This window comes from Suillus fuscotomentosus (genome assembly GCF_016647785.1).
Source record: "Suillus fuscotomentosus strain FC203 chromosome Unknown F5891scaffold_1, whole genome shotgun sequence".
In the NCBI taxonomy this organism is placed as follows: Eukaryota; Fungi; Basidiomycota; class Agaricomycetes; order Boletales; family Suillaceae; genus Suillus; species Suillus fuscotomentosus.
In genome coordinates, this window is record NW_024539513.1 from 2,770,187 (window position 1) to 2,791,237 (window position 21,051).

Genomic DNA, 21,051 nt, shown 5'->3' on the forward strand with positions numbered 1-21,051 from the left:
ACCAACAAAACAATAAAAACACAAAAACATGGTGCTAACACCAATCAACCATACTAACCAGACTGCATCAGTGACAGCAACCACTAGAGGCCGAAAAACTACTGCCAACCAACCTCTTTTATCAATAAGCAGAGAAATAGAAGATCATCTTACTGGTTCAGATATCAGATCCGAAATCAAAGACCAAATGGCAGCCAGAAAACTACTCTTGACGCATGGCCTCAATCTACCTGTTGCCTGCAACATCATTAAACAAACGGCCCATGCCCTGCTAGAATTCAGCATCACAGTGGCCTTAGGTGCAACACATGTCGACATTCTTCGAGCCATCGCAATCCTGCTTATTGAAGCCGAACAAAACCTGGATGCAGCAAACCTCATTGAAAAAGTCACATCCCTCATACAAAGCCCCATAGTGCAACTAGAAGAAAAAGCCGCGAGAATAGCAGAAATCACCAATGCCCACAAAGCAGCACTGGAAAACGCAGCAATAGAGCTACTTGGAAACATTTCCAACTCAACTGAAAGCATTGAAAAAGCAGTGATGAATGCTACCACTGCGTCATTAGACCACCAAAAAGTTAAAAGTCCTGAAGGGACACAAACTTATGCACACGCAGCCAGAACTAATGTCCTGCCCCCACTAACCAAAATCTTAGCCCGTAGTGAAGCACAAGCAAGGCAAATACTCATTGACAGATGTTCATTCGGCAAGATAGACACGCTAAGAGGACTAACTGAAGCTGAGCTTGTCGCAAAAGCCAAACTAACATTAGAACTAGTAGAGAAAGATGAAGTCACCATTTTCCAAGGACTAACCTTCCAATCAGCACGATGACTCCCACATGGAGGGATCCTATACAAACTCGACTTGGCAGAATCTGCCCAATGGCTCAACACCCCCACCCACAGAGGAAAATTCGCGGTCAACTTCGGCCCCAACGCTACTGTCAAAGACCGATCCTTCAACATATTGGTTGAAAACGTACCCATCTCTTACAACCCCAGCTCGATACAAATCAACACAGAAGTAGAAGCAAAGGGAGGACTCAAGCAGGGATCAATCACCAAAGCAAGATGGATCAAACCAATCACTCGCCGCAAAGCAGATCAACAAACAGCACACGTCATCATCACCCTCAGAACCAAAGAAAGTGCCAACCAAATCCTCCATTTCGGTATCTCAATTGAAGGCAAGAAGGTCTATGGACGAAAACTCCTTCCAGAGCCAACACGCTGCCTCAAATGCCAATCTTACAACGTATCCCACGTCGCAGCAGAATGCACCCAGGAACACGACACATGTGGAACATTTGGGGCAGAGCATTGCACAGCAGCATGCAAAGTAGACAATCCTAACTACTATCAATGCGCTAACTGTGATTGTCAGGGCCATGCCTCATGGAGTCAAGAATGCCCCACCTTCATCAACAAATGGGAAAACTTCAAGAGTTGCTCCGAAGACGCCAAATACAGATACTTCCCAACTGATGACCCTCTCACCTGGGAAAACCAAAACAGCAATGACAACTACAAACAACAAAACGAACCACCAAGGCAGCCGATGTGGACTCAACCAGTCACAGACCTCAACACCCATGGTAACTATGGCTGACTACTGATCAAAATACCACATCCACAACCCCAGCAACAGCAACAACTGCAATGACCAGCCTAACAACAGGGAAAACAAGCCCAACACCGTCAACCTCGTGAAAATCCCAATCGGAATGGGATTCCAGGCGCGTCTAATGGACAATTGGTTAACCTCCCAACCACAAGGCCAGAACAAACTGAACAAACACTTCCCTCCCTCAAACCACTCATCTCCCAGATCCACCACCACCACACCTCTCTGGTTCCCGCCATCAACCCAGACACCAACACCGAAAGTCCCTCTCACTCCAACTTTGACTAATGCAGGACAACCATAATGAACAACACCCCAACACCAACTTCAAAATCTGGCAACAAAATCTATGCAAATCCTCAACTGCCTGGGAGCACATGCTCCAAAACCTCAACCCCAATACCTATGATCTTGCATGCATTCAGGAACCCTTCCTCAACCCAGTAGGTCTCACTAATGCTTCCAATCTTAGACGATACTGAGACATCATATACCCCACCAATCATCACTCAAACCCAGAATGATCACAATCCATCCTACTTGTCAACAAAAAACTATCCAAAAACAACTGGCACATTGTACCTCTTGACTCTCCCAACATCACTGCAATCGAATTAAATGGAAACTTCGGAAAGGTGCGTATATACAATATCTACAATGCCTGCGACCATTCGCAAACTCTCCAATTCCTTGAATGGCACTTTATAGTCGAAAACTTTGCTCACCATCCCCTCCCTCAACTCAACACTCAAGGCGATAACAGTGTGGACCACACCCACATGATCTGGATGGGGGACTTCAACTGTCACCATCCCATGTGGGACCTGACAAGCAACTCTCATTTATTCACCGCAGCGAACTTAGACGCTGCGGACATACTAATTAATCTCTTAGCTGCATATTCACTCACTCGAGCACTACCCCATGGTATCACCACCCTCGAAGCCTCAAACACAAAAAACTACACATGCCCAGATAATGTATTTTGCTCCGTTGAAATTGAACATATGTTTACTAAATGCGCTGTGGAATACCAACTACACCCTGTAAAAACTAACCATTTCCCAATAATTAGCACCCTAGACCTCCAACCAGAACACATCAACCTCGAACAGTGCCCAAACTATAGAACTGTAGAATGGGACACATTCAGAGAAGCCCTTTCGTCCGAACTCGAAATGCGACCCCCACCCGCTAACATCCAATCTATAGATGAATTTCAAGCCCTCTTCAAACACCTAACCCAATCAATAGCTAAAACCATAGAAGAGCATGTCCCCAAGACCAAACCGTCACCCTATGCAAAAAGGTGGTGGTCGAACGACCTAAGCACTGAATGAAAGCAAGTACATCAGCTCAGCAAGAAGGCCAGAAACTGTCTAGCCCAATGTCAAGACCCCATCCATGAAGAGTTCTGCCTAGCTTGCAACCGCTTCTCCGAAAACATCAAGAAAGCGAAGAAGGACCATTGGGAAGAGTGGCTCGAAGCCATCACACCAATGAACATCTGGGACCTTCACCAATATGCAGCCAGCAGCCCACAGGACCAAATTCACATGTGGATCAAAACACTGAAAGACCCAAATGACCCAGGAGGAATCAGCACCACACAAGACAACACCAGGAAGAGCGAACTCCTATATAATGTCTTTTTCAGACAACCCCCAGATGACGAGCACATTGAGCCTGACTTTGCCTATAATCCACCCATCTGCGAGTTCGCACCCATTACTGATGAACAAATCTTTCGCACTATAGCTAAACTCTCCCCTTATAAGGCTCCAGGCCCAAATGGAGTATGTAACTGTGTCTATAAGAACTGTGCTGACCTACTTGTACCTTACATGGGCCCCATATTCTGCGCGACATTCGAACTTGGACACTATCCGGAAGACTGGAAACTCTCCTTGACAGTGGTAATCCGAAAACCTGGCAGACCAGACTACAGTCTGCCGAAAGCATACCGTCCCATCATGCTACTTGACACCATGGGTAAGATACTCTCATCCTGCATTGCTGACGACTTGGTCTATATGGCAGAGCATCATAACCTTCTCCCCCCAACTCATTTCGGAGGATGTCCAGGAAAATCAACAACCGACTCACTGCATCTTCTCACAAAATTCACAACAGATGCCTGTGCCTCAGCAGAACCTTTCGTATCAATATTATTGTTGGAAGCTAACGACAAATGTGCTCAGTGTCTGGAAGAGAACAACTATATTAATGTTACCTAACAACAAACGTGCTAGAGAATCTGTTGTAAGGGACGGCAGGACAAAAGAAGAACAGAAGAAACGTACCTCAGTGTCTGGAAGAGAACAACTGAGGTACGAGGAAGAAGCGGAACAGCTATATGTACTAATCCACGTGATATGACAGAAAAAGGAAAAATGCTATGAACATATGATGACAACGATGACAACGACAACGACACTATTCTACACACCCCCACAACAAGACATTGTTGCAAACTAGCGAGAGACGAGCGATAGCCTGGTTTGATGATGACGAAAAAGGGGACGAGGAAGGCATTTCGTGAAGATATCTGCAACATTATTGTGAGTGGAGAGCCACTCAGGTTTGAAAGTGCCGGCCTTGATGTGTGCGCATATAAAGTGATAACAAAGATCTATATGTTTTGTGCGGATATGGTTGGCAGCTTCCTCCGAAAGAGCAATCGCTCCCATGTTATCAGCGAACAGACATAGAGGCATTGTGAAAGGGATGTTCAAGTACTCGAAGAATGAGATGAGCCAGAGTCCATCTTGAACAGCCGCAGTAAGAGCCATATATTCGGCTTCCATCGAGGAAAGGGCATGTGTGAGTTGTTTCTTGGACGAATGCAAGACAAGGCCTCCGTTAAAGAACCATACATATCCAGTGATGGATATATGGTCTTCAGGGCAGCTGGCCCAATCCGAATCGCTGAAGCCGTGGAGTTCTGAATTGACCGTTGCACCCCCATAATGAGTGCGTAGCATGATGGTGCCTGCGAGGAAGCGCAGGACATGTTTGGCTGCAGTGTAATGACAGGGTCCTGGAGAACAATTGTGCTGAGCGAGCTTCATGACGGCAACTGCAATGTCAGGGCGAGTGTACATGGCTAGATATAGGAGCTCGCCAATGAGCTTGTGGAATTCAGTAGTGAGGTTATCAATGTCAGGGTGTAGATCTGTATCATGACCAAATGGAAAGTTGGCATCCATGGGGAGAGAGACTGGATTGCAGCCAGTCATGCCATGTTCCTCGAGGAGGTATGAGATTTTGATGCATCCAGAGCTCACATGTAGTATGATTGCGCTTGAATTGAATGCCAAGATGTTTTGACACTGGTCCCAGATCAGTAATACCGAACTGTTGCATGATCTGACCTTTAATCCCGATGAGGAAAGCACGGCTACTGGCAGCTGCAAGGCCGTCATCGGCATGCCAAGCGATAATGCAGATGATGTGCTCTCCTTCTCCGTTGGTGCGATCGTAAACGAAGACAGCGTAGTCGGCTTCTACACAAAGGAAGCCCAGATGAGTCAGAACTTCACATAGAAGTTCATACCAATTGTAGGCTGCTTGCTTGAGTCCGTATAACAAGGAGAGGAGGTGGCAAACTAGAGACCCGATATCTGGTGCGAACTGCTCAAAGCCCAGAGGTTGGCGCATGTACACATCCTCCGTCAGTTTCCCCAGAGAAAAGCATGTTTGGTGTCAAACACGTCGAGTTCCCAGTTATTCTTTGCAGCAAGGGAGGAGATGATGCGAATGGAGGCAGCCTTGGCGACAGGAGCGAATGTTTTACTAAAGTCAATACCGGGAACCTGAGAGAACCCTTGGGCTACTAAGCGTGCCTTGTACACTGATCCACCCTTCATGTCTTCCCTGAACTCAAGTACCCAATGACAGCCGATTGCTTTGTGATTCTCCAGGAGAGGAATGAGTTCATAAATGTTCATCTCCGACATTAGATTCATCTCCCATCTCATGGCGGCGAGCCAGAAGTCACGGTCTGTATGATGCATGGCCTCATTGTAGGTGTTAGGAGGAATCTTCATGTTGTAGTTAGGAGCCTGGGGATCTTGACGGGAGTCACTGCGAATGGAGATGCAGGCCTGCTCTGCCACGATCAGATGTGCAAGAGCTTGGGGAAAGCCTACGGTATTGGTGTCTGTGTGAATACCACCAGCATCAGAGACATCATTGTCATCGGCAAGTGGATGAGAGTGCGCAGGTAAGAGTGTGGGATGAGTGGCAACGGGAATGGGAGGCACGGGTGCGGTAGGATCATCTGCAGGTGGCGTGCCATGTACATGAGCGAACCGTAGGTCACACTGATGCTGCAAACGGACAGTGTCAGCTTCAAGCTGTTCCCAGTACTGACGTCCACATTCTGTGGGATTGTGCATTCTTCCTGATCAACATGCAGGTGCAGAGGGAGGAGTGGGAGGAGCACGTGGAGGAGGAGCATGAGGTATGACAGGTGCGATGATTTGCAGGCGCACTACAGTGTCGTCGTCGTCATCATCGCTGTCAATGTCAGGGAAGGGACGACCTGAAAATAACTCATCGAAAATCACATCTCTAGAGTTGAAAAATGCTCCTGTAATGGTGTCACGGCATCACCACGCCTTTACACCAGGCGGATAGCCCATGAACATGGCTTCACGTGAGCGTGGTCCTAACTTCTCCTGCTGCTCTGTTGGTATGTGTACGAAACATCTCGCCCCAAATACTCGAAGGTGCGAGATGTCAGGTTTTGCGCCATGTAGCATCTCATAAGGTGTTACACCAGGTAGGAGGGAGCGAGACTCCATGTGATTGAACAGATAGGTGGCGCAAAGGGCAGCTTTGCTCCAGAGATTGCAAGGGAGACGGGTGTGATCAAGCATTGCGTACATATGTCCCTCTATGGTGTGTATAACTCTCTCAGCTTTACCGTTCTGCTGATGCGCATATGGCGCTGATAGCTGCCGCACGATTCCTGCCTCCTCAAGCTCCTTAGTGAAAGGTGCGTTTAGAAACTCACACCCATTGCCTGACCGGAATGTTTTCACCCATAATACAGACTGATTCTCCCAACGAGCATGCACGAGACGCCAAGTGTCAATGGCTTGATCCTTTGACGTGAGAAGTTGCAAGTTTAAGATGTTTGTGTGATCGTTGAGGAAAACGATGAAGTAACATTTATTGTGGGGAGTTATGATGGGAAGCGGTCCGCAAAGGTCAGAGTGGATGAGCTCAAGGAATCGAGACGCGTGAGCAGTCTCAGAAGGAGGGTGAGGGTGCTTACCCATGATGCATGACTCGCATTTGGATAAAGTCGCCCCTGCTGATACAGTTCCTCCCGCCGAAAACAAAGGCAAATGGTGTACTAACTCTCCACCGATGTGACCAAGGTGGGCATGCCACAAGTCTAAGGTGGGTGTGACATGGGTGAATGCTGTGAGGTCAGAAGGGGAGGATGAGATCTTCAAGGTATTCGGCGCACATTGTCTTACTAGGATGTGAAAACAGTAAAATTTACCAATTTTCAGTATCCTACCACGGTCAATGGTTCAGACAAATACCAACAGTCGATAACGTGGTTGTTCATGGGAAAAGTGTGTTGAGTTTTCAAAGGAGGTACTCAGTGACTAAAAGGGGAACAGAATCAGTAACTGGCTTGATGCAGTGCTATGATCCTAAAGAAAGTCAATAACTGGCACGATGCAGTGCTATGACTTCAATGAATACAGATGTATGTCTATGCGATGATTCTCAGAGCTATATCAATACTCCTTATCTTCACAAACCAATTGGAGATCAAACTAAGCCTCTAACACGGATCAGCCCAAACTAATACGTGACTTCGAAACCACAGAGTACACCCTCTTGATGTAGTCTTAAATGGCCAAGTTCTTAATATTAGTGACTGACTGTTAGTCTTATTTGTCTTCCCTTGCTAATGAAAATATGTATATTCTCCCCACAGAATCAATTTCCTGTGTCTGAAAGAGAACTGGAATATATTGCACTAGACGACTGATAACCATGTACCAGCTAGTGTAAAAAGTATGGCTCAATGGTGGCCTCAAATGTGCTTCTGTATGTCGTGGGAAACAGTGTCAAAAAGTGGAATGAAATAAGCTAATATTTCACTCAGTGTCACTCAGTAATCTTAGAAGTGAGAATCTAAAAAGAGCCTTATGATCACTCTTCTTATTTTCAATCACTCATTCACACTCAAGCTTAGGTAATACAAGAAAATGGGCTCTCTGATAACTTGGGAGCTCTTCTATTAGAGGGGAAATGAGCCCCTTATATACTACTCTACGAGTGGCTATACTACTGATTACTAATCTACTATTAAAGTTTCAAAGAATGTCATAGAATTTTCCAGACTATTCCACCAAACTCCAGTGGTATCTAATGGAATATTCTAGAATCTTTCAAGTCATCATTAGTGGCTGTGCTCTGTGGCTATGTATTAAGCTGTGTACACTGCCTCTGCACTACCTGAATGCTGTACTCAAAGCTTTGTTCAAACTTTGTTGCAATCTGATGTTAACTTGTTAAATACCATAGTGTGGGTCTTGCATACTTGTCATAATGAAGCTCTACATGGTTGTCAAAATGTGCCATCAGGTCACATGAGACTGATTATGTAATAGGATATGAAGTACTTCAGTCTTTCCTCTTGGTATTGTAAAAATGAAAGGCTTGCGTAAGCAAACTTATGTCGAGAAATTTATGGTGGCGCTCAGCCAAAAAGCCACACTAGGGCACGTGACACCGATCAATTACCTTTTTGAGGCGGGATTCACTGACCTCACTGGCACATGACCAGATTCGTGTGACGGCATGAGTTCTGACTGAAAAACAGAGCACAAAAAGGAGCACAGCGCTCGTGATTAACAACAGCGAGTAAGGTAGTGGACATTATAATCAACTACAGCCGGAAGCAAGTGGTAAGCCTCATTGGCTCAACCAAAGACTTTGCGCTACCACCTGGGTTCTACAGATGACCACACCGTATACGAAGCCGAGGCAGTTGGACCAACATTAGCAGCGCAATTACTTTCTATGGAAGATGATATCACCTACCCTGTCTCCATCTTCGTGGATAACCAAGCCACGATCAAATCCGGTGAAGTCCTCTCAACCAAGTCAGGCCATTATTTGATAGACCACTTTCGCAGCATGATAATGAAACTGAAGAAAACCAGCCGAGACCGCCATTTCGAAGTCACGGTTAGATGGATATCAGGACACAATGGAGTTGAGGGGAATGAATTAGCAGACAGGGAGGCAAAACAAGCAGCCAAATCACAAATGGAATCCAGCCCCAGAAGGCACCTCCCTCCTTATCTTCGTAAAGGGGTGCTCCCAAGCAGTATATCCGCGCTGAAAAAAGCACAGAAGCACGAGTCATTTGAGCATTGGGCCAGATTTTGGTGAAAGCCAGCCCAATACCATCATACTGACAACTTAGACCCTGACATACTCAAAGGATCATTCATCTCCTTAGCCCAACACCTCCCGAAACGACATATCAGCATGCTTATCTGGCTCTGCACCAAGCACATCTCTCTCAACCAGCATCTTCATCACATCAGCAAAAGTCCCTCTCCCAATTGTCTGCACTGTGAAAACACTGGGGAAACAGTACTGCACTTTCTACTTGCATGCCCCCAGTATGCGAGAGCGCGACACATTCTCACCACTGCCCACCATTGTCGCGCTTCCTCCATGTCGTTCCTGTTGTCCAACCCCAAAGCAAGTGCCTCACTCATTCGCTATGTTAACAGCATGGGCCACCTACGGTCAATATTTGGTGATGTTTCTCCTAAGACTAAATGACGACAGACGATGACTATCTCTTTAGCGTACCATAGTAAGAACCCAAGCAGACCCACAACGGTTAAGGAAACCTCTGGGTGCAGGACACCAGACCTTAACCCACTACTCGACAATGATGGGACTCGGACTATCAGCAGTCCAAATGGAGAACACGAGAAGCGTTAAACTAGAAGAAGTTAGAGGAAAGGACATTCACAGAAAGAAGGAGGAGGGATGGAATACCTTGCTTGCTTGCTGCCCAAACGAACACCCTCCCACACAGACCAACCTGGAGGTGCCAGCAAAACGAGGTTACCAGCACCTAAAAACTTTACTTTACAGTCTGCACTCCATCATTCCTATCATACACGGTGTCACACCCGAGTACTTGTATCATCCACAGCCAACATCAGGGACCCACCCACCACGAACTGTACAGCAAAGGTCCCACAGATTGGAAGACTTGCGCATCTAAAACGGCTGGTGGGAATGGCGGACTGGGGGAGGTCACCCCTCCCCCAGGGCATTTGCGAAGTCGGAGACGCGGTATAGGGATTCGTTTCTGGCTGGGCTTGTAGAGACTGTTTTTACCTTATCTTATGTTGGCACTTTTGTAGCTTACATAAGCAAGCAATCTTTTCACCAGTTACCAGTATGAGTCTGAGTGCTGAGCAAGTTTTCATGATATTTCCTCTTCTCTGAGCCTTGAGCTTGGTCCAGAAACCCTTTAGGGTCGAATAGCAGCTAGGTTCTGCAAGACCCAACACATTGTTCAGACTCACCATCTGAATTGTTGTACCTTCAGCGGCGGGGGACTAGGAAGTCCCCCATTTTCCTAGTTAGAATTGTCTTACATAGGGTATTGTACCCCACATAGACATAAATTGGATCAAAAAAAAAAAAAAAAAAGCCTCATTGGCTCTCATCCAGCTCTCACCCAGATCCAACCCTGTGCACCTTAGCAGCTTAGAATAGACGAATGGGTTTGCCCATCGTGCTCTTGGTATGCAGCAACGAAACATTTTGCCATGTTCTTCTTGAGAAGTGAAACGAGGAAGTTGTCAGCTGAAGTGTCATTTATTGCGAGAGATGCGGTCCCCTCATGCAGCGTGTGCCTTGTTCACGGCCTTCAGAAGTTGTGTGTGGCCAAGCTCAGCCTCTGGATAAGCTGCAAGGAAATGCACCTCATTTGACTCGTACCTGGAAGCAAGACAGAAGGTGAGTAGTACTGGAATAGCGGATAACAGCAGGGACTTACTGATTGATGAATTCCAGTGCAATGGTCGCCCTTTGGTGGTACTTTGACGCGAACCGTCTATTGGCGCCTTGGTACCACTCCCTTGGCCAATCTTTCAACGGCATTGTCAGTCCTTGGTCCCGATTGCCAACAAGCCAGTGCTCGACGATTTCCTTCCAGGATTTGTTCTTTGGGCTGGAAGTGCCATTGGGATGAGCGACTGGAACCCGAGGGATCACGAGGCCAGGTGTAGGGAGTTTTTGTGAGCTGGATGCCATGGTGGGGACTCGGGGCCGTCATGATGTGCTGAAGGTGGATAGGGCCATGGTAGGCATTGGGCTGACAATGGGTCTGGGTGAGAGTGGCCGTTCAGCTGTGGTGGGTGCTCCTCTGACAGGTTGAGTGGTATATGGTGGAGTTGTTGTATGGGAGGCACACTCAGAGACACTGGTAAAGTGGTGGCTTGAATCGAGGTGTTGGAGGGCAATTGCTGTGCTGCAGGCAGCCTGCACTACAACACTTGTTAGGGAGCACATGTCATTGCACAGGCTGTTGACATCTGCAGTGACAGATGTGTGCACCATGTGAAGCTCTTCCGTGGATGCTGGTCTGGTAAGTGCGTGTTCACCAGCAAGAGAGGCATCAGCGCCACGAGAGATGGGAGAAAGGGCATTGCTATAGTCAGTTTCATATGCGTGTAACTCGTCGAGAAGGTAGTGAACGAGTGTGTCATGCTGAAAATAAACATGACAAGAAAAAAAAACAGCTGTGTCAGTGAAGCATCAGGTGTGAGCACAAGAAACGTACATGCTCGCCATCAGCCCATCCACCCCACCAACAAACTTTAGCAAGCATCCACCACTGACCTACTGGAGTGAACATAAACCAATATTGTGCACCCCCCCAATGAAACCAGTGAGTTGAAAAGTTACCACGGATTCCAGCGTCAGTAGTAGACTCATTGATCCATTTTTGTACAGTATTGTGAGAGATCGGCTGTCCAGGATGCATAATGCCATTTACACTCATGGCAGGAAAGAGGAAGTCGTTTGGCAGGAGGGTGCGCCCATAATGAAATATTTCGAGCCATTTGATCCAAATCATCGTCCAAAAGAAACTGTCGCACGCTGGTGCATCAGGCCATGGATAAATCTTGTAATAATTTGCTGGTAAGGTCATTAAGTCACGCGCTATCAGCTCCAATTTGATACAAGCAACTCACATCTTAAGTCCACCTCCCATTGGCCTTACAAAAATACACAGCCGAAAAGCCTACCTTAGCCAAAAGCTCCCAGTTTCTGAACACAGTCTTCAAAGACAAGTCTTCCTGCATTCCAAGAAACAATACCGGTGGAAAAGTCTTGTACTTTGGATTTGTCACTGACACTCCAAGTGTTACAAGTCACATCGGCTACATGGCCCCCCTATCATTTTTCCCCTTTGTCCTCGCCCTCGTATGCCTCCGGCTCATACTTCTCTACCGACTATCCGTTGACCGGATCCTCGGGACCGTTCCCGTCCCTCATCCCCCTCCTCTCACACCAACGTGCGCACGTGCCTTCGAGCTATGACTCGTTCTGACTCATGCCACCAATGTGGCTTTCCTTATCTTGTCTTATCTTTCCTCTGACTCATGCGTGCTGCGCATTGTATCATTTACCGTTGGCTCGTTCCAACGTTTCTCGGTCTCATTCCGCATTCGACCTCACATCCCTAATCAGGCTCTGCTACCAGCGTACCTATACCCTTTCCGTTTCCCCTTTGCCCGTACCTACAGTACGGTAGCCCTGCCCTTAACCCTTTCCACTTAGTATAAGTAGTCGGTCACCCTGTACTAGATTCCCTAACTTGAATCTACTCAATCTTCCCTCGACATACTTCCCTCTGAAGCCCCCTCAGCTTCAGTCTCTAGTATCTTTCCTTAGGTGCTCATCGCGCCTAAGTCTACCTCGATCGACTACTCATCGTTCGGACAAGACTGTCCTTACTTTGAGAACGTCAGTGACTTTGAAGACATCCGTCTTAGAAGTCATGTGACACGCACGTCTCTGATATCTGCCGACTCATCGTCGCCAGTCTCAGTCGCTACACCGGACCCTTCCAGTTACATCACGAACGTTAGCGGACAACGCCCCTCTTAGGGCTCCGCATAACAGATCTATTTGAGTGCATAACACTGCCATCCTTTCTGGTTCGCGAGAAAGATCTCAAAGTATGGCGTGCACTTACTCAGTGTTAGTGTCTCATTTGCAAGGTACGTCTTGAGCACACCGTCCAGAACAATAGTATCGAGTGAGATGTCCTTCCGTTGCAGTTTCATGAGCTCAAAACACCTGCTGATGCAAGTCAGATCGTGCATGGACCACAAACAAGCAGGATCGCACCTTGTCCATAAGGTCCATCCATTTGATGTGAATGTGACTTGCTCAAGATGGCGGGTGAGTTTTGTTCTCATTTATAAGTCTAGACAAATATCTGACGGCCAAGCGCCATTCATCACCTTGTCAATCATCTGCAGGGCAATATCCAGTGGACATGCAGCCTGGTGCCATCGGAATGCCCGATCCATGTAGTCCTTCGTCATCACCATTGAGTGAGTCTGATCTCCACCCTCTGCACTTGCCTTATGTTTGATGGACGACAGCACATCATAGATATCTGCAGAATCGGCAGGATTTCCTTCCCAGTGCTGTTTCGCCTCGTTGAAGTGCCATTTGCCACAATAGGTATCACCATCTCTAAACATAGGTCAGTGCTCATGTGCTCATGTTCATGTATGTACTCACGATAACTCCCACATTTTCTTGAATGCTGAACGGATGCTCTCGACTGTAGTTTTGCTGAGGTTCTCGTGGAATCCTTTCAGGGACATGTACAGAGCGAGCGCTTTGTCAGAGCATTTGTTCGGTACGTTCTCAAATGCATCTTTGAATGCAAGGTCCTCATACACGTCATTGTCGGCAGTTATTTAGGCAGTTGTGAGCAGCGGAACGAGTGAGCCTTGAAAGATGTCATCCCTCCAAGTCTCACTGACAGTAGAACTTTCAAAGTGGCTTGCCAGCCATTCCCGTCCATGATGAACGTGCCTGGCATAGTTTGTCCTCATGTTGCTTGCCTGAAGGTGAGTTTTGATACCATGTTCCTTACACCTCTGTACATCTGCTAATGCTGTCTTCTCAGCAGCCGATCTCTTCTTTTGCTTGTGAATGGTGTCTGGTGGCTGTTTGTCTTCAGTAGAATTTTTCTTTAGCCGTGTCATGTTCTGCGAGCGCAAAACAAGCGAGTGGTGTGGTATGAAGCTAGTTTAGATTTTCAGGATAGAGATTATGTTAGGGGCCTCTAGCTAATTTGTATTCAATGCCATCTCACGTTTCACTCAGTTCAGCGTGTGAGAGTGACCACAAATGACATTAAGATTCGTGTTAATGCTATACCAACAATTTATAGACTAATATACTGCTGTACCGCTTCTGGTACCATGTGCTGGAGTATCACCTTTGGAACATGTATATACATGGCAGACAACTGCCCAGGAGTAGCGTTTCCCAGAGTATTACACCCCAAGCGCCAACAGTCAACCTTAATGTTGTAAACATCGATGTCATGCCTCAAAGCCATAGGCGTCGACTGAGAAAGGACTTTTAGCTTCGGCTGAAGGTTTGCCTGGTCTGGTGAGCGCTGTGGCAACTAAAACACAAGTGTTAGCAGCTGCCTACATGAGCACAGTGCTGCTTACCTTGCATAGCACACGTAGATAGGTGCCCTCCCATATACCTCCATACATCTTCTCAATGATCGCATCATCCTCCCAGCCCAAATGCTGACGGCAAAAGTCCACAAGATTCGCGAGATCTGGTTGATAGAATGAGATGTCCCAGGGCGATGCAGCTGCACCGGCCAACAAAGATGTGAAAGCGTGAATGTACTTGCTGACTACTGCATGCTGAGGGAAACCTTGAGGAATGCGGTCCGCAACTGCCTTGTACCTGCGCTCAAGCGAATTGTAAGGATTAGTAGAAAGTAGGGTATGGAGATCCTCAATGAGCTCCTTAGCCTGCTCAGAGAATTCATCTGGTGTCATTGAGAGGAAGGCATCAAGCATCATCTGGCCGATTTTACTGTGCAGTGCCACCTTGTGCGTGATTTCAATACTGCAGCCAGGCACACCACCATCATAATCACCACCTACAAGCAGGGCAATTAGCAGCCGGTCTCCTCGGGTTAATGAGCAGCCATGTTCAAGGCCATCCTCCGTGAACACCTGGATGTTGAGATAGTTTTTGTTGTTTTTCGCACTGACGAGAATCAACGGCAGCACATCAACAGGAAAATGGCAGCATACCTTCCAATAATGCACAGAGCTCCGAAGACCAAGATATTGCTGTCCTCAGTCATCACAGCATCAATGATGCCATGGACATTCATGGCAGCCAGATCTGCCTCAGCTTCACTCGGGGCCTGGTATGGCACTGGTGAGATGGCGACATCATAAGAGGAGAGAACGTACTTCAGTCCAGTGAAAGCCAAACAACTCCAGCATGCGCTGGAAGTCACGGGTGAGCCAGTGGGGGCTGCTCCTAACCTTGTGATCTTTGTCTGGCAAGCGCTCAAGGCCATCAAAGACAAAGACTGCATGCAGCAGCAGCTTCAGCAGTGTCTGCAGTCGAAAAAACAGTGTCCGCAATTCTGGCGACTTTCCGGCTCCTGCAGGATTGATCCGAAAGACAGTACAGATGCTGTGCATCCACAGGCTAACAGCATGAGTGAGTTCAATGAACATACAAAAGAAGAGAAGCATGTACCTGGCATCAATCCCAATCTTGAATAATTGGAGCTTGTGGTTGCCTTCGATATCTTCAGTCTTCAGCTCTGACACTGTGAGTTCCTTGAGAGTTCGGTTTTCAGCAGATAAAGTGACTCGCTGTGATGAACATCAGTACCTGCAGCCCACAGCAAGAAAATCTCAGCTCACCTCCCATAGTCTGCGTATTCCCATGATGAGTCGTGATGGTAGTAGACAACAACGAAAGTTTCTTGAAAGGGGGGCAAATAGAAAGGGGTAGATTCAGACGTCACCTGACCACCACCAGTCTGAAGTCAGACACGAGCTTAACAATACAAGGAATACATCTGGAGTATGCTGGAATATCTCGGAGTTAGCAAGACCATACTGCTTGGCGCTCCACCTTGTCAATCTTGGAGTCCTGGAGGACCTTCTTGACCGGCTCAAGCGTGCTGCATAACAGGTCCATGCACAGCTTCTCGAAATGGGCGTAAGTGAGAGAACTAAAGTAGGAGTCAATCTCGATGGAAGTCTGAGTGGCTGATGGTAGCGTAAGAAAATCACTCACCCTTCTTGTGCTTGCGCTTGAACCCTTGTGCGAAGTGGTTGATGAGTTGGTTGCCAAAGTCCTCACCACCCAAGTGAGTGTCACCAGCAGTGGCCTTCACCTCGAATATACCCTCCTCGATGGTCAAGAGCGACACATCAAAGGTTCCTCCTCCAAGATCGAAGATGAGGACATTGCGCTCACCGACAACCTTTTTGTCGAGACTGTATGCAATGGCAGCAGCAGTGGGCTTGTTGATGATACAAAGAACATTCATTCCAGAGATAGTACCAGCGTCCTTTGTAGCCTGTCTCTGGGAGTCGTTAAAGTAGGCAGGGACGGTGATGACAGTGTCGTCGATATTGTAGCCCAAGTAGGACTCAGCGGTCTCCTTCATCTTAAGAAGAACCATCGACAAGATTTCCTTGGGAGAAAACTCCTTCTGCTCCAATCGGATGTAAGGCTTACCAGCCTTGTTGAAAACAGTGAAGGGGAAGTGCTTGATGTCTGGCTGGACCTCAGCATCAGAAATACTACCAAGATGAGTTAGCGTAAGAAATGAAAGAGGTCAAAACTTACATTTTGTGGGGGCTCATAGTGGCCTGGTTCTGGGCGGCATCACTGGTACGAAGAGTGTTCATTCCAGAGATGGTACCAGCGTCTTTTGTAGCCTGTCTCTGAGAGTCGTCAAAGTAGGCAGGGATGGTGACGATGGTGTCGCTGATATTGTAGCCCAGGTAGGGCTCAGTGGTCTCCTTCATCTTAAGAAGAACCATCGACAAGATTTCCTGGGGAGAAAACTCCTGCTCCACTCGGACGCGAGGCTTACCAGCCTTGGTGAAAACAGTGAAGGGGAAGTGCTTGATGTCCAACTGGACCTTGGCATCAAAAATACTACCAAGGTATGGTTAGCGCAAGAAATGGAAAAAGAGGTTAAACTTACACATTGTGGGGGCTCATAGTGGCCTGGTTCTGGGCAGCATCACCAATCAACTGTTTGTTGTTGGCATAAAGTCCTGAGGCCCTGTAAAGTACAAGTGAGAACCACAAATGAATAAATAAATAAAAAATAAAAAAGCACCTTCTCCAGGAGAGGTGTTGATGTTGTTGGAGGCGTTCACCTGTGGTATTGTGCATGGCAGGGGCTAAAGAGTTGCACAGTGGAGGAAGGTGAAGTCACGTGATTGTGACACCTAAGCCACCCATTTATGGTAGCTGTGTAGGATGAGTCGGAGGGAGAGGAGGAGGGTAGGGATATATTACATGTAAAGTACTGTAAAGTGCGATTTTGAGTGGGTAAAGTGAGTAAAGTGCAGGAGAAGGAGAAATACACTGTAAATTTTGTAAATTTTGTAAATCTCAGACTTTCGGGCAGGCTCCCAGCTGGGTGTGGATGCACCCGCCAACATTGTGAATTTTTTTGCTTCCATGATTAGGTGCCTGGTGGATGTTTTATATCTCGACATGTACTCTATATATATATAGTATATATATATATTAATACCTGAGGAGTCTGCTTCGTCTGCCGGATGGTGATTTGACTGCAGAACTTGAGGAGTCTGCTTGGTCTGTGCATGATTTGCATTGATACTTTAATGCTGGCAATTTTCTATTACTAGTAATTTAATGTTCTACACTATGTACTTCAGACTTTCGATGCACATGCCGTAATTTTTCGTCCTAGGATGAAAAATCACGTAAGGGTATGCATGCGGCAGGACAATGTGAAATCCCAACCATATGTCACGTGACGTGGGATTCCCTTTTTTTTTCCAACGAATCTGAGACGAATCCCTTTTACAGAATTTACATTAGCTAATCGTAAATTTCGCCAGATATCCTGACATGTTCAAGATGTGACACAAAACATACCAATTATGTAATATGTATGTCAGGATATGTCACAGAGTATGTTTCAGAACATGTGAAAATGTGTGAGAAAATTATAGGGGGTGTGAGAAATTGCTTACTAAGTGAAGAATTGTAAGTTCGAAACCCATCTTTCAGAAGTATAAGTATTATTTTTGAATGTTAAGTAGTGTTGCACTCATTTTGAGCCCGAAAATACTCAAATAAATTATGAGTGCTACAAAGAAAATTCTAGGCATAACCATAGGCTCATTATGAAGGGTATTACAAGCTCAATATTTGCCATGTTCATGTACAAAACATGTTTTGTGCATGTCAGCGGAAAGACCATCCCAGTCCCCCACCTACGTATCTCCATCCATGACCACATCATTCAACCATCAAGATCACACAAATTTCTTGGAGTCATAGTCGATGATGAACTGACCTTTAAAGCACATGCAACCTACACCTTAGAAAAAGGAACTCGGTACACAATGGCATGCCAATGCATGACTCGAGCTATGAAAGGTGTCCATGGCTGACTACTCAAGAAACTGTACAAAGGAGTAGTCATCCCCAAGATGCTCTATGCGGCAGACATCTGGTGTTCCAGACTTGTTGCAAAAGGAAGGGGGAAGAAGAACACCGGCCGAGGAGCGAGAGGCTTTGCATCGAAGATGGCCAGAGTTCAGCGGATGGCAACCACTATGATAACAGGGGGAATGAGAACTTCTGCTACTGATCTCTTAGACGCACATGCTGACATACTCCCTTTCCAACAGCTATTACGCAAAGTGTGCCACAGAGCCGCTTTACGAATGATCACGATGCATAAGTCACACCCTCTTTACAAGGGCATCTGCATAGCATACAATGCCTGTACCAGAAGAGACTTCGGACGCTGCAAGAGACACCCGTCGCCCATACACCGCCTACTCAACGAATTTCGACTCAACCCGCACACAGTAGAAACAATTGAGCCAATACGACACTACCTCAAGTGGACCCCGGACGTCTCAACAGAGATGGCAGCAGATGCAGCCACAGCCATCAACGACAATGAAGGTGCAGACGAAGACCTCCAAGCATATTCTGATGGCTCGGCAATAGATGGAGGAGTAGGAGGAGTGGCAGTATTGATGAGGAATGGCGAAGTAGTAGGAACGAAAAAGTTCTACTTAGGAGGAGACCAGGAGCATACGGTCTACGAGGGAGAGTTAGTAGGGATGATCCTGGCAATAGAGCTGTTGAAAGAAGAAGGGGGAGAAGGATCTATGGCCCTCAGCATTGACAACCAAGCCGCCATCTGGGCAACCAAGGCCTTCGTCTCCAAACCCAGTCATTACCTTATGGATAAATTCCATGACGACCTGTGCAAGCTCATACCTGCGCACGATGAATGCAAGTTGACCATACAATGGACCCCAGGCCACGACGGAATTCCAGGCAATGAAGCAGCTGATGAGCAAGCGAAGATGGCAGCCAGAGGAAACAGTAGTGCACCTAATGAACTCCCCAAATCCCTCCTCACCGCTAGTGCTGCCGTGGTCCAGTTCAGTCCGGTTCAGAGGCAGTTTGACGAGAACCGAGAACCAGACTCAATGAACCTCGAATTGGACCTTGGCGAACGGTTCAGAATGGTCAGGTACGGTTAACTTCAGGTTCAAACGTGAACTGAACCAAATTTATTTAAAATGAGCAAAAAAAAAACATAGGTAGGTACTCATAGCTACACATCCAACTACACAGCTTCTGCCTCGACTGTCGCGGAAACATGGCCATTCCTATACACCGCCTTTAACAACTGTAACGAGCCAAACGTGGATGATGCGAGCGCATTGCGTCACACGGTGGAGGTGATCCCTCCACTTGAGAAAGCCTGTTCGGAGGGGACGGAGATGCCCTGGATGGGCAAATGATTGCATGCAATATGTGCTAGTGTAGGAAATTGTAAAGAATGAAGCCCCCACCAGGCAACAATATTGTTGGCTTCCTCTAGTGGTGAAGACAGATATGCAGTGAGTTCTTGATGAGGATTGTGAGCAAGTTGGTCTGCAGCTTGACGTGCCTTAATGGCCTCGCAAATCCATGCATCGCCGTACCGGTTTTCCAGCGAGGGTCTTGTTGGCGGAGCAGGTTCATCGACAGGTGTCTGAGTTGGTGGTTTACAGTACTCGTCAAACTGTAGAAGAATGTAAGCCGAAGTACAATGATGAGTCTGAACAAATACTTACAACAGTCTCGAGGTGAGCCCTCCCATCCGCAATGTCTTGACTGTCCCACCGTTCTTCAACATAAGCAAGCTTATAGTTGGGGTCAAGGACTGTAGTTATATCAGTATATCAGAGGCAGGCACAGAAAGATGGGAGGGAAGTGACGTTTTTCATATGAGGCGGTGAAGAGGGAAGGAGGTAGTAGGTACAATAGGAGGGAAAGATGGGAGGGAAGTGAAGTTTTTCATATGAGGCGGGAGATAGGTAAAGATGGTAGGGAAGTGAAGTTTTTCATACGAGGCGGTGAAGAGGGAGGGAGGTAGTAGGTACAATAGGAGGGAAAGATGGGAGGGAAGTGAAGTTTTTCATACGAGGCAGTGAATAGGTATGATGGGGGAGGAAGATGGGAGGAAAGTGAAGTTTTTATGAATGCTCACCGAGACAAATAAAATATACATCCGAGTCGCTTGTTTTCTTGTAGTATTTGTTGATGTTCTTGAGTCCTTGCTTGATGGCATTGGCAATCGGCGCATACTGTATATTGTTGGCCATCTCTTGCCACTGGTCAACCAGGCACTCCAATGTAGGTATCATTTGCCACACAGTAGGGTGTTTCACGGAGGAGAAAGTTTGCTGGGTGGTAGCCGGCTCCTTCAGGACTTGATGAATGAGTCCAAGGTGTCTCCAGTCACTCCAGCTGAGCTTGAAATCATCATAAGACTTGTTGCGAAGATTCGGCACCTCTTTGCTTTTGTCAGCGAGATTGGTGAAATGGTTGACGGCCTGGTTAAAATATAAATGTCAGATTCACGAACACTGAATAGAAAAAAAATGTACCCAACGTAAGAGTAGCATGCGGTCAAGACATTTGTATAAGGGAGCCCAACAAGTTCTGATCCACTGCAATAACTCAAGCTCGGGTATGTTCTCCTCTTTGCAGGCCTTCTTGAAGAAGGCACGAGCTTGAGGTGATTTTTG

At 46.9% G+C, this 21,051-nt stretch overlaps 4 protein-coding genes across 4 annotated transcripts; all 4 read right to left on the minus strand.

Moving 5' to 3' along the window:
• Positions 1 to 10,542: 10,542 nt before the first annotated feature.
• On the minus strand, positions 10,543 to 10,957 carry F5891DRAFT_1180514 (uncharacterized protein; the record flags this gene model as incomplete). The annotated part of the gene is made up of 2 exons (XM_041365942.1): positions 10,543 to 10,642; positions 10,701 to 10,957. The coding sequence occupies 2 exons, from the start codon at positions 10,955 to 10,957 to the stop codon at positions 10,543 to 10,545; spliced, it is 357 nt and encodes a 118-aa protein (XP_041234517.1).
• Positions 10,958 to 13,134: 2,177 nt separating this feature from the next.
• F5891DRAFT_1180515 (uncharacterized protein) lies at positions 13,135 to 13,551 on the minus strand (the record flags this gene model as incomplete). Its single annotated transcript, XM_041365943.1, has 2 exons — positions 13,135 to 13,417; positions 13,466 to 13,551. 2 exons carry the CDS (start codon positions 13,549 to 13,551, stop codon positions 13,135 to 13,137), a joined length of 369 nt encoding a protein of 122 aa, XP_041234518.1.
• A 569-nt stretch (positions 13,552 to 14,120) lies between these two features.
• On the minus strand, positions 14,121 to 15,675 carry F5891DRAFT_1180516 (PIN domain-like protein; the record flags this gene model as incomplete). Its single annotated transcript, XM_041365944.1, has 6 exons — positions 14,121 to 14,366; positions 14,416 to 14,974; positions 15,022 to 15,137; positions 15,187 to 15,430; positions 15,482 to 15,600; positions 15,652 to 15,675. 6 exons carry the CDS (start codon positions 15,673 to 15,675, stop codon positions 14,121 to 14,123), a joined length of 1,308 nt encoding a protein of 435 aa, XP_041234519.1.
• Positions 15,676 to 16,022: 347 nt separating this feature from the next.
• F5891DRAFT_1206752 (heat shock protein 70) lies at positions 16,023 to 17,146 on the minus strand (the record flags this gene model as incomplete). Its single annotated transcript, XM_041369048.1, has 4 exons — positions 16,023 to 16,542; positions 16,883 to 16,903; positions 16,953 to 17,033; positions 17,091 to 17,146. 4 exons carry the CDS (start codon positions 17,144 to 17,146, stop codon positions 16,023 to 16,025), a joined length of 678 nt encoding a protein of 225 aa, XP_041234520.1.
• Between the last annotated feature and the right edge of the window lie 3,905 nt (positions 17,147 to 21,051).